At 40.2% G+C, this 25015-nt stretch overlaps 2 protein-coding genes across 3 annotated transcripts; both read left to right on the top strand.

The window, feature by feature from the left end:
• The first annotated feature begins 861 nt into the window (after nucleotides 1-861).
• On the top strand, nucleotides 862-19416 carry LOC116312592 (SUN domain-containing protein 1). 2 transcript variants are annotated; one of them, XM_031730048.2, is made up of 17 exons: nucleotides 862-1194; nucleotides 7706-7767; nucleotides 10170-10284; nucleotides 10399-10502; nucleotides 10804-11184; nucleotides 11268-11327; nucleotides 11507-11581; nucleotides 11962-12098; nucleotides 13457-13507; nucleotides 13709-13747; nucleotides 14223-14417; nucleotides 14513-14650; nucleotides 14751-14847; nucleotides 15169-15284; nucleotides 15409-15582; nucleotides 17028-17117; nucleotides 17300-19416. In XM_031730048.2, exons 3-17 carry the CDS (start codon nucleotides 10172-10174, stop codon nucleotides 17414-17416), a joined length of 1887 nt encoding a protein of 628 aa, XP_031585908.1. In that variant the 5' UTR covers nucleotides 862-1194; nucleotides 7706-7767; nucleotides 10170-10171; the 3' UTR covers nucleotides 17417-19416. The 2 variants fall into 2 exon arrangements, with proteins under 2 accessions (XP_031585908.1, XP_031585907.1); XM_031730047.2 differs by lacking the exon at nucleotides 7706-7767 and having other exon boundaries at nucleotides 864-1194.
• Nucleotides 19417-23150: 3734 nt separating this feature from the next.
• LOC116312610 (G-protein coupled receptor 4) lies at nucleotides 23151-24228 on the top strand. The gene is made up of 2 exons (XM_031730070.1): nucleotides 23151-23531; nucleotides 23695-24228. Exons 1-2 carry the CDS (start codon nucleotides 23151-23153, stop codon nucleotides 24226-24228), a joined length of 915 nt encoding a protein of 304 aa, XP_031585930.1.
• Nucleotides 24229-25015: the final 787 nt, after the last annotated feature.

Raw genomic sequence — 25015 nt, 5'->3', positions numbered from 1 at the left:
GTGTTCTTCTAAATAAGCTGTAATAAAACATGAAAGAATATTTTGGAGATTAAAGATTTCACAGAGAGTCGTGTGTGCTTATGAGTAGTTTGTCGACGTTCTCACTTGAGTGGAAATCTGGATTCCATGTGTCTTCTTTCTTTTTAAACTCAGCTTTCAGTCTGCTATTTAATGTCCATACGTCAAAAGCATAATGCATGATACAGTATAGATTTAAATGCTGTTCTAAACGCTGCAAACTGCAACATGACGGTGCAACAGAGACATTAACTTGTGGCAGGCCTGCTCAGCACGCAAGTTACTCGCGGAGAACTGGCGCCACCGTGTGGCAGCAGGTCTGAATAGCAGCTTATGGAAAAATAGTCCCGAAGGAGCACACTTGTCGCCGCTAGATGGAGCCATTCGTGTATCTGATGTTTGCTACCGCTGGAACGAAACCGGAAACGGTTTCAAAGCGTGCCGCATCATAGCTGCGGTCGTGTACAGAAAATAAAATAAATAAATAAAAAGCTTTAAAAAGGCACTCTCTGAACAAATTTCCGGTCAAAATATCTCTTTAATCTTGCCATGTTTCTTTTTAAAAAATAATTGAAACAACAAAAGGAAGAAACACGACTTTGGGTTAATTATTATTAATTTTAGAACATAAATGATCATATGCATGCAATAGAATAATATGTCTCTCAATTTCGAGAGAACTAGACGGATGTGGTGTCTATTAATCCAAACACACTTTAAATGGAGTTCATTGTTTAGCCCACGGTCAAATTTATATTCCCTTCCGGAAGTTATATATGCAGAAAAAAATGAATTTACATTTGTTTTCGTTGTTCATTTGCGAGGATCGCGTGGGCGACCGCTATTTTGCAAACCGTTACCGGAAGTACTTCTCTTCTTCGCTCTAGCTTGACTCAGCTGCTGTCAACATTTGTTGCGGTGAAACCTCCGAGCTGTCACAGCAAGCGTCGGTTGATCCCACAGTCATGCCATCTAGGTTTAGACTTTACTTGTGGAATTCCTCATGAACCAGGCTGCTATTTTGGGATTAACTGAACAGAGTTGAACAAAACGGGCATGTTTGTTTAAGTCCAGTCTCCGTGCGGATTAATATTTCTGGTTAACCGTCTTTGCTGTTCGTTGGCGTGTTTTTTTTATATTATTATTTATCTGCGACGGACTTCACAGTTTAACGAGGTAAGTTAAGGGCACGGGGTTAAGAAGTCCAAGTGGTGATTAATTCGTGTTTGTTCGGTTTCTTAAGGTTCAATTTTGGACTTTTCGTGTCTCCCTGCATCTCAGCTGCGCTTCAGGATGCTTTTGTCCGTTGGCTGCACGTTGAGTTTAGCGACTACAGTTTATTGTCAACATTAGCTGCCTGCAGATCCTGCTCACTCTGAAAGCATGTGGGGTTAGCTGTCTGCTGGAAATGTGTGTTAATTTAGCGATGAATGTAGTTAAACAGCGAAGTTAAATGTCAGCGTGTTATATGTAAGCGGAACTGGTTTGTTGTAAAGGGTGGAGTAGCTGAATTAACGGTTTCTTTAAACTAGGTTATTAGCGCATGTTGATTAACTAACCTGCCATAATTTTCCGCATAGGCTGCGCTGCTAGTCACCATAACACCACCAGTTAACAAGTTTATGAGGGAGTGTTTATGTCTTATTACCATTTTGTAATAATAATAATAATAATAATAATAATAATAATTAATGTTATTATCATTATTATTATTATTATTGTTATTATTATTATTATTAGTTGCCATATATTACTTAAGTAGCATTTAGTCTTATTTGTCCACAGCAATACATGACATGAGCCATATTGAGCTTGGTGCAGGTGCACAAAAGGGTAAACTGCACAAAAAGCAATTCTTTTTTTGTTTAACAAAGGGCATGCTGCGACCACCGGGGAATATTTAAGGCCCTCAGAGGCTGGGTCAAAGAAAGGGAAGTGCAACTTCGCCAAACTGGCGATTCTGTTTTGTTGTAAATAACATGTTTTAACCTTATTGCCACATCAAGTGTATTGTGTAGGGGAGCATTGTTACATGTACTGGCTAAACAGGTGCCTGCACGTATTTGGACTAGCAGACTGTAGTTAGACTATGAGCAAATAAGCAGTGAATTGAAGGCTGACATTTACCAGTGGGGGTGGCTGATGTTTATCTTTTGTCTCACATCAACCACATCACAACACCAGAAAGAAAAAAACTACTGGGATTGTCTGTCGTTATGGTGTCATACTATTTTCTCTCAATATGTAACCACATTTTATTTATTTATTTATTTATTGTAAAGGTTTACTTTTAGGTATTGCAAAACCTAATGTGGTGCATAAATCATCCCTGTGGGATTTTCTTTTTGTTTTTGTTTATTTCATGTAAGGATCATAGACTGTATGTAAAAGGTAGATGTAAACTCTATTTAGACTAAGTTAGACGGGACTAGTGAGGGCTTGATCCGACAGAGCAATCAAGGGACCATTCACTCTACTAGGGTAGCAACCCCTCAATCTTTGAAGCACACCCTGCTTCATCATCCTCTGACTTTTAACTAGAGTGTAGTTTACAAAATGAATATCGTGTTGTATTCAAAAAGTCCCCAAACTGCAGATTGAGATCATAAATATATGCGTGTAGTGTTTACTGAGGTCGCATCTTTGAGATATGGTTACCATAGACTTTCCCACAGTCTTATTTCTTTTTTACTGTCAGAGCTGTTGTCCCCTGCTGGAGTTTAAGAAGAGTGCTTCAAAATGAGTTAGCATTTTCTACTTCTGGTTTCCTTAGCCTGAAGTTAACATTTTAAAAAAAAATTTAGATGCTTTAATATGTTGATCTATAGGATGTATTTCAATAAATACACAATCATGAATGTTGAAGCCTTAAGTGTTCCTGTAAAGGCAACTAACAAAGGACCATGGAGACATTGAGCACAGGGTCGCAGTGAAGTCATACAACTGTCATGTAGTAATTTTCTAACCTAACATTGGTCTTTTACTTTGGGGATTGCAATTATGTGTTAAAAATCAGAGTAGGCTAGAAAAACACATCATTGCTGTAGCGGTCTATATTACGGATAAATGCTACTATTAAATGGGGGGAGATTTTGGCAACATTGTATCAATAATCAATACAGGGACACCAAATATTAATATTTTATTAAATAAATATAAATACTCTGGGAATACTATGAACAACAGGGGCCATCTAACCATCCTGAGATAACAATAATTCGGCTTAACCAAAATAGTCATCCAGCACTGGACACAAGTAAAAACAGAGCAACAGGAAAATTCTGTAAACAGTTGCAGCCTGATTTGGACGAATTTGGATCAGAGCAGTTCATGTAATCCAGCTGTTGTTCAGTGTAAGGGAAGTCAGCCTTTTTTAACAATTAAAATTGTGATTTTTTTTATGCAATAAAGGGCTTGATTTGGAAATATTAGTATGGAAATGGAAGGAGATTAATTCAGAAAATCTTTAAAATAAAGATTGTTTCAACACACTATTTGAAATAAATGAGTTTTCTGTGAGGCTGGAGGAAAGCAGATGGGCCTACCTGAGAGTCTCGGGCAGGGATGGTAAAACAGCTTCGCAGCCCTGACAACAAAGTTTCTTTCATGCAGCAGACTATTCAGAGAGACACTGAAAGAATGAACATTAATCATCTGGGTCACATTGTTGTAAACAGACCTGGTTAGGTAGCAACTTAGCTAAAAAACTGTGCTTAATTATTTTCTCCCCTTAAACTTTACAAAGAGATTGCGGTCCTTTTGTTAGAAGGCAGTGCACACTGATGACTCATCCACTCTCTGTGAGTGAGTCATATTTCACTGGCACGGTACTAATGTTAGCCACAAACCATGTGCCAGGCCGGTTTGGTTTGATGAAAACTAATTCTCGGCATTCCTTTCTTCCCCCACTCCTTCTTACCGTACCATTTTCCCTTCATTTCTACACTTTTTTCTTCTTCTTCTTCTTTTTTCTGAATTGTTTCAGTCATTCATAAAAGTATGAAATCATAAAAGTGATTTCACACCTTCTCCACCACCAGCCAAGCTTTCATCTTTGTTGGTCTGCACGCTCTGTCTCTTCTTTTCTCTCCAGTGTCTCAGTGTCTTTGTCTGTCTGCATCGGCTCTTACTCTTCCTTTCACTCTCTACATCTCTGTTGTTACAGGCCGTGTCAGCTTTCCTTCTTTGTCGGTGTCCTGGCAGTGAAACAGTGCCCCTCTTTGCCCAGCCCTGAGCAAACAATGCTACTACATCTCAATCTCCGCTCTTTGATTTTATCCAATAGAGATTCCTGCCATCAGCTTTAAGGGCTCACATGTGTTTTTACATGTGCTTGTGCTTGGGCTGTAATGGTCCTGAACCATTTGGCTTGCACAGTTCAGTTTGGTATGAAGTTTCCTCCCTTTTATACAGCCTGTGAGTCATACTGTTACCGAAATATAGAAGTCTATTTTTGCTGGCATACTTGGGTTTCTGGAACTGACATTTGAGGCTTTATCTGTAATCATCTGTTATCAGCTGCTGATAGACAGCCTTAGCATGCTAACAGGGGTGGTTGTGAAAGCTGGACAGTACTTCCACTTTTACTAAACATTTATGCCTTCATTTACACACAAACAAGTTTGGTGTGTGTGTTTGGACCTGTCCCACTTCAGAAGCTGAAAAAGTTCATGCAACACACTGATTATTGATTATGAACAACAAAAAAATACACTTTACTTAAATAAAGGTGCATCTCACCAGTGCAGCAGCATCAGGAAACTCTTGGTTAAAAACTAATTTTAGCTGCTTCTTTATTCACCAGAGGTCTCCACAAAAAGTAGTTCAGCATGTTTAATTTTGACACCAAATGCCCTTCCTGACGCAATCGCAGAGTGATTTGAGTCTCCTCATACTGGATTTTATACTTGTTAGATTTGTAAACCGCTTCACCATGGACCCATCAGCAAACCTGTGATTCATTTCCCTCAAAAACATTAATTTACCTTAGTTTCACTCATATTTTTCACCTGGCTGTCCTTACCGGACCTATGGTGGCTCCATGCTACACCATGTTTGCCTGTGCCACAGTTTGAGAACCACTGACTAGCTTAGAGTCCTTTCTTATAAACAGTAGGCTTGTTATGATAAACTAAATACCGGCACCCAAGACAATACTTGATATTTAAAAAAAGGGTCATTAGTGTCTCCATAGTGTAGTGGTTAAAACATTGGCTTAGTGAAGTGAAAGGTTAGTGATATTTTATAAATGAGTAATTATTTCTCCTAGGTCGTGCCAAAAACAGCAACAATATTTGAGGTTGTCTGAGGTCATGCAGTGCCTCCGATGACTTGGAACCATTGCAGATTAAATAGTGATGGGAAGGTAGACATGGCACTGGCTGTGTTAACATTTACAATAACTGTTTAATACTTCTGTGCTGATGTAACAGGAGATTTACTGGCCTCTTCAAATTCCTCTTTAAGAGTTGTTCAGTGTTGTGAACGTCAGCTGGTTCAACTGTTAGCGAGGGAGGGGCTGTGTGTCTGCAGCAGTACCGTGTCAAGTCTGCTGCTATCAGTGATGTCGCAAATGGGTGTCTAACCTGATAATAATTCTTAGTATTGATTAGTATCGGAGCCTGTTTTAATAGAAAGTAGCAGCTTTTTTTGGCCTTAGCGTTACAGGAAGAACTGCAGTAGCCAACTGTGGTGAAAACGTGATCCCAAAACTGAAGCACATACCAAAAGGGTTTTTTGTTGTTGTTGTTCTTTTTTTTTTTTGCTTGTGTGATTATTACAGCTTAATCAATATACTGGCCTATTACAGATGTAATAGGCCAGTATATTGTAATAGGCCAGTATATTTCCCGTATCCAGGAAACCACATTTTCATCTATTGAACCAGATGTTTGCTGACCCTGGTATATTTTTACAGCCCAGATCTTAATTGTATTTACTGCTCAGATGTCTCTTTTAGTTAAAACTGTGAAAGCGAAAATGCTCATATTGTTGAGCCCTGCTTACTATCATCAAATCCTGTGTTATGTTTTCCACAACACTGTTGCCCTGAGGAACACTATAAAGATATAATTAATTCATTATCAAACCCTTTATCAGTCCGCATGACACTGTCTCCGCTACATGTAGCACAGCAGGCATCATAGCCGAGCAGGGCGATGTTGTGGCGAGGCGACGTGAGACCTTTGTTCCAGTAAATTTTCTTCTTCTTCTGCTTCTTTTGGCTGCTTACTAGTTTGTTTTACACTATAAGAGACTACACTAATTACTAATTACTCTGACATTCTGACATTTTTGAATTATTTTTGTTGGCGTTGAATCTAAAACATCTAAAACAAATTCTTGTTATAGTTGTTTATAAATGATTCCAGTACAGTAAATCATGTGATGGGATGTGGATCCAAATGGATAACTGGTGGATTTCCACACTGTTCAGGAGACTCTCTCATTTCACTTTTTCATCTTTCATTTTGACTAAATGGCTGAATGTGATGCACTTGTCACTGTTGTCCTTCTTCATGATTGAGACAGATTTATTTCTGTGGGAGCTGTGCAGTTTTTGCTGCCTATTCTTGATGAAAAGCAGCTTTTGTGTCTTTCTGCACATGATTCCCACAGGACCTGAATCAGGCTTCTCTGTCTCTGATGGGGGGGATGTTCTCATCCTCACATTTGCACATTATTGGATTCCATACTGCACATTCTCGTGGAGGAATCATACCTCAATGACACATCCTGTGTGCAGTGCAAGGGTGACCAAGGCAGAACATGTTTTCTCAGCAGTTCTATAGAAGAGAGATGCTTAGAAATTAAATGAAAGGCCTCAAATCAGTCACGCGGGCATTCCAGGACAAAAACAGCTCTTTCAGTTTACAGCATGAACAGACTATTGTAAGATGTAATTTGGTTTAGATCAAGCGGATTGGACGACAAGCCCCGAATAAGGAAAGTAAACCTACACAAGAATGTGGGACGCAGTCAAACACAGTGGAATTCAGTGGAATGAGCAAAAGAGGAGGGACACCTTGGTGCAGCAGTGTCCTCTGTGTGGGGTGGGGGTCGGTGATGTTCAGGAGGAGAAATGTGCTGAGCTTGGCTCCACTGAGATGCCACTTAAAGTGTAAGGGAGGCTTTGAGGGAATTAAGTCCAAAATGCTCCCCCTCTCTCTACGCTCTTAGCTTAAGCCTCTTGACGTATTAGGAAGAAAGAAATACTAAATGTGTGTTTCCTCAGAGGCAGGTCCAGGCTGCTTGCACTGTGTAGTCTAAATAAATGTGACCCTTGTTTGTCTGCTTTGTTCTAATGATGGGATCTGCAGATTAGATTGTTAGACATGATGGGATTAAAAAAAAAGCTCTTGCCTGCCACATGCTACAAGAGCCCCTCCATCTAATTTAAATTTAAACAACCTGGTTGTTTGATAGAGAGAAGAAGGTGCAAGTTACAAAAAAATAAAGAGATTTAATATGCATCTTCATAGTAAAGATGTATTGGAAACGTAGCTGTCTCTGCAACAGAGCAGTTTCAGTATGATGGTGTGTTTTCCTTATTCACAGTAAACAGAACAGGCTGTCGGTAGCAACCACTGCAGGGGCTGCAGGGCGTCGTCAAGTACAGTGTTGCTGTTATTAGCTGTTTACATCAAAACGGTGCGGCTGCTGATATTTACTCTTTTCTCTCTTTCAGTCTTTCACCCCCTCGAGTCTTGAATCAACAGACAAGCAGAGGGTGACAAAACTAGAGGAAAAGTATGTAAAGAGTTTGTGTGGTGTTGTTGAGCATGTTTGCAAGTTTGTTTGTAAAGCATGGTCATGATCTATAAGTAATTATATTAAATATCTAACAAGACAATCGCCCATTTTTTTAAAGTGAGGGTTTCGGCGCGCATGTGTCCTCGTGCATCAGCTTCCTGTCTGTTAGATGCACAGACGCAGCTTCCCTTTTTGTCATCTTCTGCCGCTCATTTCAGTTGCACAAGTCTGTGGTGATCGCATCCCCGGCTAATGACATCAAGGCTTTTATTGGATGTCAGCTCTGATTGCGTTAAAACTTCAGAGACAGGAAGGCTGCTTTCATGAGAACAGTCAGAAGCTAAAAGAAAGGATCGCAGAGAGAATCTAAAGGCTGGTAGATTTCCTGGGGGCCTCTACTTGTCACCGAGCTGAGAAACGCCCCGTGCAGCTAGCATTTCTAACTTTCAGCGTCCTGTTACTGTCGAATGCCTGACTTTTTTCAAGGCATTGTCTGGCACTGTAGCTGCAGGTATGTACTCGAGCTCTTCATTTGGTCTTATCAGTGATGTGCAGCAGGAAAGAGGGTTAATGTGGAGTTGAATGTTTTGGCCCCATCGTCAGAGCACTGCTTGTGTTTTGTGTTTCTGTAATGAATTAAATGTGTACCAATAAACTTGCTGCAGGAGCTGACAGGCAGTAAAGCTGCTGCTAATTATCCACACTGTAAGAGCACATCTTGGACCAATGGGATCATTTAGCTTAAGATGCTTGTTACATAATCTTTGCGATGGCTGCAGTGCTGAAAGTTAACCTCGTAGATGTTTTGCAACAACGTAGAGCTGTTCAGACCCGATCCTTCTTGCTACCTGTGATAGTCTCTGAAGATTTTCTGAACTTTAAGTATGGGGGGTCTGTTAAGGTATGCAGAATGTGCATGTGTGTCTGCATGTGTGTGTGTGTATCATGTATTCTATACTGTAAATGTGTCTGCATTGTAGCGCAATGAAAGTGTATGTCCTTGTCTTTTAAGCTTTGCATGTACAAATGCATTCATGGCGTTTTGGGGGTTTATATTTACTCTGTAAATCTTGGTGTTGTCGAGTGTTTGTGCAGCAGGACTGATTAGCTGGATTACAGGCAACCAAGATTAACCAAAAGAGCATCTGTCAGTGACATACTACTAATATTACTTCTACCACACCTACCGCATCCCTATTACTGCTACTGTGTGTTTCACTGTGCTGCTGCTTTACTGTTTTATTGTAATAATGACTGCACATTCTTAAAGGTGAACATATCGTCTTATTTATTTAATGTGATTACAGGAAATATCATTACTAAAACATGCAAGCCCTAAAAGATGCATTGAGCTGCCAGTTTGACTTCCTGGGGTCACCAGTTCTTGACTCCCCGTAGAAATATTTATGAAATGAACAAGAGAAAAGTTGATGTGAAAATGAAAAAATGTGACAGAGGCAACAAAATAAAAAAAAGAAAACACATTGCTCAGACATAGCAGATGGAAATAGCCACTGCAGTCATTCACTGGTTGTGAAGTCCCATTTTGAATTTGAATTGGCATTATAGTAGTCACTCTCTGTGTGTTCTGCAGCTAGAATTGAGTGTATTTGAATAAGAGGGTGAGTTTATCAGCAAGCTTCATTAGTAAGCTGTGCCCAGAGCCTTATTGGAGTAAAGATTATTTGATGGTTACCACGCAGCAAGTTGTTTGTCAGAAAGTTGAATTAAAAATGCTCCAAAGGGCAACACCACCACAGACTTCTGTGGGAGGTCCAATTCAGTGGCTCAGAATTGGACCTCCCACCTCAGGGTCACAGTCACCGGAGGTGGGAGGTGACTCCTAGCAGAAAGCTACTAGCCCTCTACTACATCACTGTTTTATATGTCTGTCATATTTGAAACTGTCTTTAATTCTTGAAACGGTTTGATTGTGCTTCACTCTACACCTTCACATATGACACTGAAGTCTTGTTCCACAGTATCTGTACATTGACAGTAACAGTTTATCTTATCTCATCTTTTTCTTGCAGATGATTTCTCATTTTTAATCCAAGCATATTAAGTTGTATAGAAAAGGCACAATTACTAATTCTATTATGGGCAGTTTCTTTGTTGGCAATGGTGTATTCACTCTATCTAAATTAAGCTGGCACATGAGGTTACTGTAGCTGAAAACTGCAGTTTTATGTAGGCCTAAGGATTATGTATTAAGAGTAGCTGAAAACAGTCTAAACACAGTGCAGCAGTGTTTGCTGTGTTTGTCACAAATCACCACACTGAAATCCTATTCCACTGCTCTGACTAGGTCCTGCTGATTACAGGGATTATCCAATTTCAGTAACTCTGTTATGTATATAAATTGAGACTTACTATTTTTCCCTGTCTGTGTGTTTCAGTCATGTCTCGCAGAAGTTCTCGCCTGGTTTCTGGTGGCTACTATAACTCAGATGAAGAATCTGACTCAAGCAGCGTGACCAATATATCTATATCGTACCGTGAAAACCCTGTTAAGTAAGTTACTGGTTTCTGTGCCGGTGCGCCCTTGTGCTTAAATTTTTTTTCTACATTCTGATGGTCAGTCTGTAATGTAACACCTTTCTCTCTTACCAACTTTTTCTTCTTCAGGGTTTTCAAGAAGAAGGCCGGGACCCGCAAGCCCACCTCCCGTACCTCCAGCAGAGCCAACAGCAATGCTAGCTCTGCTGCCCCTGACACACCTGTCACTCCAGGTCAGTATGCTGTGACGGTGCATGAGTGGTAATGACATAATATCACAATCTGAAAGTTTTCAGAGTAGGTTAAAGAGAAGGGTTCCAAACTGTTGCATATAACAAAGCTCTGGCTTACTTCTAACCCCTCATAGGTATTTTACTGACTGTGAATTATTTAGTTACTCTTTGTAATAATGGACACAGATGGACTAAATACCACTTAATAATGCCACATGCATAAGTATGCCACCAAGTATTGGTGTAAGGAACCTAATTTATTTATCTCATTTTCTGCTTCTTTCTCTCATCTGGCTCTTAGTCCCATCTCCATTAAGCATTGAGAGCCAACCTACCATGAGGACCGTACCTTTCACCCCATCTACAGCCACCCCGCGGCCTGCCCTGACCCCATCATCATCATCAACCCCGAGGCAGACACCCCCTCGTTGCCACTTAGCATCTCCAGGAAACAGCTCTCCTGCAGGGCACTGCAGCTCTAGCACGCCAGGATTACACTTTAGACCCAGCCATAAGGAGCTGAGTCAGAGTGGCGTGGACAGCTCAGGGTACTCGTCCTCTGAGGGTACTTACAGGAAGCCCATGGCCGCCCCCTGCAGCACTGGTAGAGTCAGCAGTAACACTGGGGATCCCAATACTGGATACAGAAGCAGAATCAAAAGTGCCTTCAACAGCCTGAGCGGTGAGTGCTGAAGTTTGCTTGTGTTTGCGTGTCTTTGTGCTGCCATGCAATAATCTCTTTGTTCCTGTTTGTTCTTTTGGCAGACTCAGCCCTGATGCTCGGTGCGACAGTATGTGCAAAAACCCATGATGTGGCAGTGTTAGGTATGGTGTTTGTATTTGATCATTCTTCCTGCTTGTAGCTGAAGCTCAGTATGCATCTACGTGTGCCCGTGCATTATATACAGATCCCACATACTTGAGTTTTTTCTCAGTTGCTGCATGTGATTTGGCTCTAGCTTATCAAAATCCCTGCAAATCAACTTTCCTTCTCTTCCCCGCAGCTAATTCTCTAATCAGCAGTCGCATGAAGAAGGCTTGTGGTTTGGCTCTCCTGCTACTCCTCATCTTACTTTTATGTAAGTAACATAAACATAATTGAATATATTCTGTGTTTTCAGAAAGCCGCTGTATTTTCTGGTTGATCTACTTTCCTGAAGACAGTACAGTAATTTTCTATGAGCTCGGGGTTTCCCCTCAAAAGTAGAAGGTGTGGTAGGTTCTGCCACAGAGGGTTCTTAGACTTGCAAAGCAGCACTGCTTAGTCTGCTCCCTGCTCATGTGGTGGGGTTTTACTCCCTTCTCCACCTTGTTGTGACTGTATGAGTCACTGTAAATGTCAGTCACTACGACAGGCTTTCATTGTTGAGTATTAGAGTTGGGTGATCTTTTTTTTTTTTTTTGCTTTGCGTGCTTCTGAGTGCTGTTGTTCAGGAACTATCCCTTCTGTTTTCTCCAGGTCTTTGGTTGTTCCTTCCCTTGCTCACCTCTTTCATCTCCCGCATGAATGTCACAAAGAGCCCATCGCAGACACAGCCTGTTGTCCCTGCTACTCCTCCTCCTCAACCCAACAACATCTATTCCAAACCTGTGGTGGTAGGTCTCTGCAACTGACTGTTTTTCTTGCTGGTTAGATTGATGAGTGCTGGATCAAGCTAACTGTCTCAGTGACTAAGTAGATTGATTAATTACAAATGACAAGCTTTTATAATAGTGCTCAAGCTCAAATCTTCAAGGCCTGTACTAGGGGTTATTTAACAATGCCAAACCACAGCAACAGTCATCTCAAGGTGTAAAGTACAGATCCTACAATAATACAGAGAGAACTCCAACGATCAGACGACCCCCTATGAGCAAGTATTTGGCGATAGGGGGAAAGAAAAACTGCCTTTTAACAGGAAGAAAGCTCCAACAGAGGCAGAGGTAGCCATTTGCTCCTAATACAATAAATATATTTTTAAAATTAAATCTTGATATTGTTTACATAATGGTAATAATGATATAAATAATTGTGTTGTTGTTTGTTTATATGCAATTGACAGTCCTGTCTCACTACATCCGTGCACTTGTATTTTGAATTTTATTCATTTATCCAAAAAAAAGCAGACAGTGAGTTGAAGATGAATTTGACTGTTAGCAGTCATGGTTGTTTTCTTCAGTGTAATCTGGTATTATGGCGGCCCAAGCTTGAGATTTGTTAGTGTAGTATTTTCCCAGCACACATTTGTGGATTTTTAAAGGTTCACAGAGTCTGTTTTCTTCATAATGCTCCACTGTGGGTGGTTTACAAATTGAAAGTGAAAGATCAGCAGTTTGATCCTGAGAGGGGACACAAATCCCTTGGGGGATGTTTTAGAACGGCGTAAAAATCAGCCAGCAAAGCTACCTGCTGTGGTGGCGATGCCTTTGTAATAAGGGAGCTGCTGAAAGGCGCTTTTTACTATATTTTCTTTATTTATTCTCAGTTAAAAGAGTTACAGTTTGAGAACAGTGTCACTCTCATCAATGTCATTTCTCTCTTACCAAGCTACCTTTGGTTGTTCTCTTATTCACAAGGGGTTGCAACAGCAGGTAGTGCCACATGTTTGATTCACAGGATATTTTGCACCAGATACCCGTCCTGACACAAACCCAAATGCAACCACCTGCAAATATGTAAAGCGCTACACTTTGGAGCCCCACTGTTCACTTACCAGCTAAACAAAGTCAACACGGGATGGGATTTATGATGTTTATGATGAAAACTTTGAGACTTAGTTGTAAGTCCTTCAAGAAGTTCACCGGTTCAGGGACCTCTCAGTTAATTCTGAAGCATTTTTAAAGGTCACAAATATATTTAATGTAATAGCTGTTCTGATTAAGCTTGCTGTAATGAGGCTCTTATGATGTTCGTATGAAAATTTGGGGTTTTTTTTGTTGCAGTAATAGTTTGTTGTTTTTGTATTCTCAAACAGGATCCTACCATTGTGTCTGCTGTAGTAGATGAAAAGATGCAACGTCTTCTGGTAACAAACCATTTCCTTGCAGTCAGAAGTAAAAAATTCGGCACCCTCCCTCCACACACGCACATGCACAAACAAAAATTAAGCTGCCTAACCATATCAGAGTAAAACAAAGGAAAACTAAAATAAATGCATTGGTGTTACTCTGAGACCTTGCATGTTGATCTGTTTTGAGGTGAAAGTGACGTGTTGCATGTGTTACAGGTGGAGCTGCAGATGAAGCAGGAGCTGCTTCTCTCCCAGGTGAGAGAACCTCTTTCTGGTTAACCCTGTGGGTGGTAAAGCTTCTGCCCACAGATGTGAGAAAGCAACACAGGCTAATAGTAACAGGGTCAAAACTCAGGTATGCTAGAGTGACATCTAGTGGTTGACATCTAGAGCAAATGCAGAGGTTTGTTTACTAACCTACAAGCTCTCAGGAAGTGCAGTTGCTGAATAATTCCCCAAAGGCATAATTTCTGATTTGAAGATAATTTATTTTAAAGAAATTTTAATTTGATTTAAGGTGAAGAAACAACAAAAAGGCTTTCTGATAAACTGCTAACCATGGTTAGCTTTTAGGATGAACATATACGACTTAAAAACCTGGCTTTAAAACGTGAGATCTAAAGTGTATGAAAGAGACAGTCTGGTATCTATGAGCTCACTTCACCTATCAGCACGTCGTGTTTTTCCTTCACTCTGAATAAAAGTCCAGTCGACTTGGTTTTTCTAACAGATGAAGGAGAAACTCCAGCTAGAAATGCGCGGTATGAAGGCCAAACTTGAGGCCACAGACTCCGACGGTCAGCAGCATCTGGAGCAGGAGGTCGCAGGGTTGAGCAGGCGGATGGCAGATTATCAGTCAGACAGCAGCACTGCTGCTGCCAGCCTCAGCCTCAGAATACAAGCTTTAGAGGATCAGAATAATAAGGTAAAAGTCCTGATAGGTTCAACTTATCTATTATTAAAGCAGCCGCAGGTTAATGAATGCAGCCTGGTTTGAATGAATAGTCTTTTCTCTTGCAGCTGGCCCAGGAGTTGTCATCCATCCAGGTGATGCCTCCTCCAGCCCCCTGCCCTGATCCTACCAACACACCCATACACAATCACCTTACACCTGAGCTCCAACAGGCCATGGAGAAGTGGCTCACTGACCGCATCAAGGTAACTAGTAGTAACTGTATGTGTGTGTTGGCTTATGCTGCTAGATACGAGTTGTTACACCCATCAGTACTTAATAGTATACTCTGTGAATGTGAATAAGGAGCAGGATGCGATCAGGCTCAGCAACACTGGAAGCTGCGCAGACTGTGGACGTCCCATGGCTGATAAAGTGGCTGACTTTGCCCTGGAGACTCAAGGTCAGGAATGTTTGGATAAAGACCAAATTATTTTTGCTAAAATTCAGTGTGTGCATGTGTGTGTTCGCTGTTTTTGCACCCAAAAAACACTTTTTATCATAAATATTTAGTTATTGGTTGTTTAATTTATTTGCCTGTTCATTTGTCTTCTGTAATTAGTCATCAGCAAAGATTGTTGTCATTTAATGTTACACTCTATAACGTATAGAAGATTTAACAAACCATTTCTTAACTCTTATTGCCCTTTGTGTGTGTGTGTGTGTGTGTGTGTGTGTGTGTGTGTGTGTGTGTGTGTGTGTGTGTGTGTGTGTGTGTGTGTAGGTGCCAGTGTGATCAGTACCAGGTGCTCAGAGACGTACCGTATTCGTTCAGCATGTGTGACCCTGTTTGGTTTCCCTCTCTGGTATCCATCTGAAAGCCCACGCACTGTCATTCAGGTATAATGGTCATCAGTTTGCTTATCTGTCCCCTTATTGTCATTTTACCCTCCAGGGCTTTTCACTTTAGACTGTTAGCCTTTTCATTTTTACTAACTACATCTCCCACCGTCTTCCTCCCCAGGGTTACCCAGTGCTGCTTCCAGGGAAATGCTGGGCGTTTCATGGTGTTCAGGGGACACTTGTGATCTCTTTGTCCCACCCCATACGGATAACTCATGTGACACTGGACCACCTGCCACGCTACAACTCTCCCACTGGCCGAATTGACTCAGCTCCCAAAGACTTTGAAGTCTATGTGAGTGTTTCCAGTTTAGAAACAGTGTGGTGACCCATGACTGCCTGTGCTTGCTTTAAAAAGAAAAAAAGCTGCCTGCAAGTCAACATGAAGCAGGAAAATAACCAGTAGCTAGCAGTCAGTTCATCATTAATGAGAGTTTGTGAGATTGTGGGTCTTAATGGCTCAGATCAAACATAGATACATGGAGCAGGGAGGGTACTCGTGGTAAGGAAAGAGCGAGCCTACCAGGTCTTTGTCTTCAGCCAGAGCATCACGTACCCTTTAGGATTTACAGATGCACTAAAATATCTGTCAGACGTAAAGATGTGAAATTATACCTCAGAGGCAGCATTTGTGGTTGAGACATTTAAAGCTGCTGCTAAGTCATGCTGGTTCTCAAATACACTTCTATGCATACACAAATTAACCAAAACATCAGAATGAACTGCACACAGTACACATGTGATCACATTTCCAGCAATACTTCAAGTAACAACGCACACTCTGCATTTGTCCACAGTGACAGCACACACTGGATTTTAAAGCTTTAGCGTTTTGGCCTCTGCCATGTTGCATTATTGGTGTCAAAAAAATGTATATGGATGAAAGCTAGCAAGCATGGTTTGCAAGCTGGATCTTAACCTTGTACAGCCTGAACCATGAAATAAAAATCTTATTTATTTATTTATTTCTAAATAGATATTAAATCTTCTGAAATATTGAAACAATATTGAAATATCAGTTTGCATATACGAGTTTTCATATGTATCAGGTTTGCTTTGTCTGGTAATCTATTCAGGTGTTTGAAGACAAAAATCCCATTGATCATGTAGAGGTTAAGACTGTTAAGACTGGTTCACTCACCTTAACTGGACCACAGCTGTTTGTAAAAGTAACCGTGCAGCTCAGATAATTCCATGAAAAATCCCCCAGAAGGCACCAAAAGAGCATACCCATCTCTAAGTTTAAGCCTTTACAGTTAAAGGTTAATACACTCCATACACTTGTTGTAAAGGAGGAAAGTAGCTGCAAAACTACGTTTGTACCAGGCTGTAAACATGTTGCATTCTGCTGTAAAGTTGGGCTTTTGACCACAGGAGCCAGCTTAGAGTGGACCGTTGAGCAGCTGCAGTTTTTTACTTAATTTCTGTTTTCTGCTTGACAGACATGCATACCTGCCAACTATTACATTCATTTTCTTCCACTTCCTATTTAAACACTTTGGAGCAATATGATACCTAAAAATTGTAACTTTTCAGATATTTGTGGTTCATGAATTTGACTTGTTTCTTATTTCACTTGTCATTTTTCAAATGTGGATGATCTAAATCTGCCATTTAACAATGGTAGGACCTAATGTAGGAGTACTGTATGGAATTAAGTCTCAAAGAAAAACTTTGGGAGTGACATGAAGCCAATTTTAATTTTGAAATCTGACCCAAGTGCCATTTGTCTCTTTCCAGGGGATGGAAAACGATACAGAAGAAGGAACACTGCTGGGGACGTTCACTTACGATGAGTATGGAGAGCCAACGCAGACGTTTAAGATTCCTGTGAGTGCAAATGAACCCATCTTAATATTCACCGCTCATTATATTTACAGAGACACAGACCACGAGCCGACTACTTCTGCTTCTTTATAAAGTGTAGTAATCATAAGTGTTTGTTGCATGCTCTCCTTTACTCTCGCATTTTGTTGTTTAACTATCTTTTCTTTTCTTCTCTTCTCACACAGAATCCGAGCGACATTGTTTACAGAGTCGTGGAGCTGAGAGTTCTCAGTAACTGGGGTCACGTCGAGTATACGTGTCTTTACCGCTTCCGCGTGCACGGGAAGATCGCCACCACGTGAGGCTTGAGACTCACTCAGACTTGTTGATGCGAAGCTTTGCTGGTCTCAGGGCCAAATGCTACTGAAAAAGTGTTTTAGTGTTCACACGCACACCTCTTTGTTTCAGCTGTGTGTTTTACTGGTGTTTTTGTAACTGCTTGATATTAAAGGATAAAAACGTGTAAGATCCTTGTTGTGCAGTGCACATTCAGCTTGATAAAAGTTTCTAAAAAACAAAAGTCTACATGGAAGTTTAAGGTTCTGGCAACTTTATGCTTCAATTATATGATTGTGCCACAAGATCATTTTGAAGCTTTTCTTATTACAAACTATTATTATTAATAATCTTTTTCCTACTTTGCATGTGTACAGCACTCCATCCCACCTGGGAGCTCCCTGTTAAAATAACATCTCTTTCCGTTTTGTCGCTGGGAAGCCACAGAGGAGTTGAGTGTTAAACACCTTGCTCAGTGGCACAGTGACAAGTACTAGAAACAGTCTCTTATTTTATTTACTTGTCCTGGTTTCCATAGCTGGTTATTGGCTTTATTCATCTTTCCATCTTAGACCACAAAAGAAATGAAGTGACGTTAACGAAAGCTCATTTCTAACACGCTCTGTTCATTCATGGGAATTTAAATGAGTCTCAGTATTTTATGTTTTTACAATAAAAACACACAAAAAAATCAAGTTTGTCTAGCGCTCAGCCACATATGTTGCCTGATACCTGAACAGGTTGAAAACACTGTTTTGTTTTGTTTTGGGGGTTTTGGATTTTTTGTTTGTTTGTTTTGAGGCTGAGGTGACATCAGCAGGTGGAAAAACACAGAGGGCAGCAGTGAATGTTTTCTAATCAGCAGTGTTTGATGTTCTTAAAGGAAAATGTAATTTCATATCCCTATGAATGGTAAAATATGCAGCTTGGTAACATTTCCCTTTCAGCGAGTTTTGACACATCAGTGTGGATTTTCCTTCTGGTACTTGAATACTTGAAAAGCTGTTTTTCTAACCTCTTTGACAGACGTCGTGTTGAAGCAATGACAGCTTTGTTTTTTACTCTGTACATAATGCTTACATTTGTATGAAATGTTTAACCAGGATAGAAAAAAGTGCTATTTATTCATAAAACAGAAATTCTTTTTGCTCCGTCCATTTTGTAGGACCAGCTCGAGAATCATTTTGAATTATTGTCAATTATTATGTCAGACCTTTGGATTGTGTCATTCAAAACCCAGAAAACACAATTTCACACAATGACATTGCAGAATTTTTGTTTTTATTTGTTGTACATTTAGACAGAAGATGAGAGAAAGTATCATTTACAGAATGACGTGAAATGTTCTTCCTGATTTCAAGCAGTTCAGATTTGGATAACTTAACAAAGGATTTCAGTAGTATTATTATTATTTGTGTTTTGTCTATTTAATAGATGCTGATATGTACAAGTTGTTAAACAAAGGAGACACAGTGTCATTAACACACGTTTTCAAAAAGTAATGTTAAAATGAAATGAAGATATATTTTTGCATTGATGGCTGTTTTATAAATGATTGTTTACATTCCTAACAAGCTTAATAACCACTCTCCTGGTGTACTGCGGGCTATAGATAAACTGAACATAATTGTAGACAATACAATACGCGCAATAATACACGCTAATTCTGTTAAATGTGTTCAACATGTTCACTTACAGTTTTCACTTTAATCCTTAAATAGCTTGATTTTGCATAACTAAACATTACAACATGTCTAATAGACTCACATTTGTTTAAAAATTTAGGTATTGATGGGAGTCTAGAGCCTCAGAGTGTATCATTCCTCTTATTTGACCAGTGTTAAGGTTTAGGTGATCAATCAGGTTCATTTTCTCTTGCACAAATGTTAAATTGTGTTTTTTACGATCAAGCAAAACACCAAAAACATTTGTTTTCCATTTGGATTTTAGAAATATCGTCTCACACGGAGCCCTATAGTGTTCTGCATTTGGATATTTGTGTTCTAAAATAAAACAATACAATATGTCTTTGTTGTTGTACTTATTATACATCCTGTGAAGCTCGTCGTGGTTATTGACAAATGTACTTCCTGGTTCCTGAGTCGAAGATACGAGAGAGAAAAATGTCAGGTTTGCATACAAGCATTTAGAGGCATAAAACAGCTACCATTAGATTTTTTTTAAACTGTAGAAACTACCAACAACTTAGTATTATGGTTATAAATGAATTTCTAAATATTGCTGATCACTGTGCAGGTTGCAGCTCAGCTTTTCCCTCACGTTATCAGCTGCTCTGGACTCTTGTAGCAGTTTTAGTTTAGCTGATTTTGGGCAGCTGCTTCGTCCGGATGAGATAAGTCAGAGGCTGAACAAAGCTGCTCATGGAGAGAATCCAGTAGGCCACACAGGTGACAACTGAATATGGCTTGAAAGAAGTGGGACCAAGCTGCCTCAGCAGGTATTCTCCGATGGGGGGGAGGTAGTGGACGTTGATTATGACCAGCGCAGACAGCACTATTTTGAATGCTCGCCTTTTAACCGGGTGGACCTCTTTTTTGCTGGGCCCTGACTGGCGGAGAGACTTGAGAATCAGGGTGCTGCAGGTTGTTACGACCACAGTGGAAAAGCTTATGATTGCTAGTATCACATTCCACTTATACCCTGCAGAGACTTTGACCAGAAGGCAGCAAGCAGCAGTGATGGCACTCCCCACCAAGCACAACGACAGCCGCAGTTTGGGATCTTTGAGCCGCAGAAAGAACAGAGGATGGCAGACTGCTACGTAGCTGTCCAAACTCAAAAGGCAGAGAAAAAGCGGCCCTCCTCCCTGGTTTAAACCCCACGCCAGGAAGCTAGTGGCCTCCATTGACTGATTAAACCAAAGATCAATGTATTCGCCCACGACTGTGATACAGAACAGCATATTGATTACTGCCAGGTTCAGTGTGAAGATCTCTGAGGTAGAGCAAATACCAGGTTTGCCCAGCAGGAGGTAAATGACCCAAGCATTAGTTGGCAGTCCTAGTGGTGGCACAGTCACTACTGTGGGCAGGAAGTACCACAAAAATATTTCAGTCTCTGCCGTGGAGTTTCCCATGTGTCTGCGTTGAGATCTGTCAGAACAGAAGATATTTTACAATTTGAAATCTCAACTAAATCCTAAAAATGACTAAAACACAACACTGATACATTATTACCTTACAAAGTCTAACAACGTAAACTCCACTGGGCACTCGCTTCAATTCCAAAAAACAAATCTTTCTATTGTAGACAGATAATGACTTTGACTCGTCCAAACAAACACTTCTTTATTTTGCATGTCACATCAATCTTATGCCAGGTGCTGTTTTGCGCACTTTGTTTTGTATATAGAAATGATGCAAATTCACTCTATCTGTCACGTATTTACCAGCTCTACTGTTATCATAGTTCTGGTTTCAGCTTCTCATTTAGGTGATGCATTCTCCTGTGAGCTGAACAACAACACAGTTTGATGTAACCCACCGTTTGCTGAAATCTAATTAACATATAATCCTGATTAATTAGTAAAATCTTGACTTTTAACAGTCTTATACAGTACTGTGCAAAGTGTTGCTTATATTGTGTTATGAAAATGTGATATTGGTGCAATAATTTATAGAAATCTGTGCAAACAACTGCAACAAGCAGTATGTAAGACAAAAATAGAATTTGTACAATTTTAACAACCTTGTCAATATTTGATATGACTACTTTTATTCTTCAACACATCCTGAACTCTCATAAACTAAAACTACTAGTTCTGGACTATGTGCAAACATCCTGAAAATACCCTTTTTTGTGGCAGCCAGTGTCCAAAAAACACTTTGAAAGACCTTGAATTGGCGCTCATAGATAGATAGATAGATAGTTTCTTTCTTTATTTCAGACATATACAGAAAAAACAATATATATCTATCTAGATAGATAGATAGATAGACTGCAGGCAAATAAGCTAGCATAAATTAGATTTCTGTCAATGAAGTAACCAGAAAAGGGTTTAAACTGGAAGTTAAACCACAGCAGACGTGTATTTGAAATAAGAAGACATTTCTACAAATTGTAAAAAATCTTACATTTGCTTTTCAGAAATCCCAGGTTTTTCTCCAGAAGTCCATTAATTCAAGCTTGGATCAGTTTTATGACTAGCCACAGACAAACTCCTGACCGAAACCAAGCTCTTCATGGATATTCATTTTATTCATTTGAATATCCACAGCCAGAACTGGCAGATGGGGCATCACACAAACTTCCTTCCTTATTAATGAAAGTGAAGGGCTGTTTTAAAGTTTGTGATCTCTATGGTTCTCTATGTTTTTGCATAAAGATGTCATAAAAAATCATCATATTTTCCCAGTTTAAAAATATTACATTTCAATCAGGAATTTACAAGGTCAATTCCTGATTGACACTGGCCTCCCAGTGTTCCTGTTGGTGTGATCTCTTTTGGTCAATCAGTACTGGGAGAGGCAGCAGTGATCTTGAGTGGATTAGTACACAGACTGTCAGACTATAGATGTTGAGGGCCAGCCTCTTCAGAGATGGTTCTGTTAATCTATTTTACACTGGTGAGCATCAGTAACTGTCTTTCTGAGACTGAACATTCACTTCACTTACATTAGTGTTTCAACATAACAGTTAGATATGACGTTAGCTTCTCTGTCATTAGGAGTCAAACGATAATGTGCATAAACTGTGTCAACTGTACCGTTTGTACCAAAAAGGTTGTCTAATAATTTTATGTTGGTACTACATAAAGGTAAACGATTGGCATATATGTCATATATGTAAAACATTAACAAACATACAGGATAGTTAGTATAAATGAGTGTCTTTCATGGCTTTGCAGGCTCATATTTCCTACAGCATTACCCTTTTTAAACTTTGTACAGGCAGTTCAGTAACACCTTGCATTAGATTTCTCATTGATGCTTACCTTGCATCACCTGTTTACAGTGTACAGTTGCATCAGTGAGATGAATATTTCGCTGCAGTTTTACTGTAGGTAAATTACCCATAGGAACAGACCTTGTACACCCTATGAGTCATAAATGAAAAATATGAAAGTACAAACCTAGAGAGGCAGTTTGGTGCAACTAAAAGACCAATGTCTTTATAATAATGTAACAACAACAACACAACTTACATATGTCATGTTCACAGTACAAAATAAGGTTCAACAACTACAGACCCCTGATGGCGTCTAGCCTGTAAATCATTTATTTTTACCTCTGAAGCCCATATAAGTACTTTTTAACGGACACAATAACATTTCAATCTAGCTCAGCCAAAACAGGCTGTATGTACGCTACATATCTGAGTTATCCAATCGCTGAAGCTGTCCAATCACTGGCCAATCACAGCTTGGACAAGCCATGATTTTGAAAAGACATAGTATATGTCATCCAGATTGGCCCACATCTACTATGTGACATTAGTCCTTGTGGAGCATGTTTATAAGTGTTCTGTTGGTAATTAGGGGAACATCCTGCAGTGAGAGGCGAAGACTAGGACCACAAGACAAATCAAAGCCTTTTAAGGTAAGATATCTTTGTGTATGTTTCATTTTTAGATTTAAGCCATTTTCTGGTGCAAAAACATTTTAAAAAAGCAGATCTGTGGAATGGGCATGCCCTTCAATCTATTTTTTATTGGCTGCTTGTTTTCAGCCGAGCATCTACCTATTTTATTTAAATACTTAACACTAAAACCTAATTGGTCTTTCAGCTCCTTAGTTCTGCAATGTCCAACAACACTCTGAACACTGCCTTCAATCATTCTGCAAACTCTACCAACCCCAGTGCGGTCTACGTTCGTCCGCTATGGTACGAGTTCCCAATATGCGCCGTGGTCCCTTATGGCTACATTTTCTACTATGGAGTCAAAGTGTTCAACCTGGCAGTAGGGACTCCGTGTAACATCTTGGTCATCTGGCAGATCATTACCAAGAAAAGTGACGCTTTCACATCTGACACCTTTATCCTCAACCTGGCCATACTGGACGCCTACTTCTGCCTCATGACGCCCGTCGACCTTGTTAACAGGTTGTTGCTGAATGACAACGGCATCTGGTACTTTAAGAGATTGGCATATGGAATCAAAGACCTAGCGCCACTCTTTCTGGTGAGTTTTTCATTTGTTGCACTAGTGTATCAGATGTTTTCAGATAGTTTGATGTGCAAAGAAGTCAGACCACTCGAGTGTTCTTTGTTTTGTTGCTCTGCCATTTCAATAAAAAGCTAAATCTATAAAGTTATTATCATATTCTTCTTGTCTAACAACCCAGGTGTGCATTTGTCTGGACCGCTACATGGCTGTGGTCCACCCCGTGCTTTTCGCTGGCATCCGTAACAACAAAATCCGCATCGGGATTTCTGTGGTGGTCTGGGGCCTCATATTGGCTTACGCCCTGGTGAAGTGCATCCTGGGAGGCATGCCTGCCTCCCAGGATGCCTTCAGTGGCATCATCCTTTTTGCGTTTGCATTGATGATCTTTTGTAACATCTCCATCATCTGGGCCCTTCGACACTCTGTGACGGGAAAAGAGGTGATGCACCCGGTGAAGAAGAGGGCCTTCAAGATGGTGCTGATTAACCTGGCCATCATTGTGGTCAACTACCTGCCGCCAGTGGCGCTCATGCCCTTTGCATCATACTACATGGCTGTGGCGTTTCAATGTGAGATCCGCGTCAGTGTGTACTCCATCATGGATCTGAGCTGCAGCATTGAGCCTCTGCTCTACATCACAAAGATGGAGCGTGTGGAAGGCACATGCTGTGGAAAGAGTGTCTGTGAGAAGCCGCTTGATGTCACCACATAACTGAACCTCTAGTCATAAATCCATCACAAAAGTTTTTCAGAGAAGACCGTGCATGTACTGTCATATTTTAATTTGAAGAATTGTGTTCTGTGCTATCCGGAGAACCGGTAAGAGAACAATATCAAGCTGAGCTGGTGGATAAACCTAGCTTTATCATCACTTAGATTAGGCTTTGCCTCTAATGGAACTGATGACATTTTAGTTTTTGTAGTTAAGCTGTCTTTGTGTCAGGAATTTAAATTTTGTAAACTGTAAATTCAGACCTAAAAGTCTTTAGGTGATCCAGAATTCTGGATCAACAGGGACTAGAAGAGAGAGCATATTCCCATACTGACATGTCTTCATTGGTTGCCTGTTAAAACCAGACTTTAATTTTAAATCCTGATCTCACATACAAGGACTTGAGTCATCAGGCCTCATGTACGTCATAGTACCATATCCCCCCAATAGAGCACTTCGCTCTCAGACTTCGTTCCAAAGGTGATAGTTTTCATCTAGTAGGCATCTCTGCAGTGGAACCAACTCCTAGCCTGGATTCAGGAGACACAGCGTCTCTACATTTAAGATCAGACTTTAAAACATATAGTTAGGGCTGTCTTGTCTCCATCTGCTCTCTTCCCTTTCTTATGGCTGCCCCTCCCTGAACCTGGTTCTGCTGGAGGTGGCTTTTCTGATAAAAAGGAGTTTTTTTCTTCCTACTGTTGCCAGGTGCTTGCTCATAGGTAGTAGTCTGATTGTTGGGGTTTCCTTTCTAATACTTAAACATCGCCACATTAAAATATAAAAT

This window comes from Oreochromis aureus, linkage group 6 (genome assembly GCF_013358895.1).
Source record: "Oreochromis aureus strain Israel breed Guangdong linkage group 6, ZZ_aureus, whole genome shotgun sequence".
NCBI classification, from domain to species: domain Eukaryota; kingdom Metazoa; phylum Chordata; class Actinopteri; order Cichliformes; family Cichlidae; genus Oreochromis; species Oreochromis aureus.
This window is presented reverse-complemented; position numbering and strand designations above follow the sequence as displayed.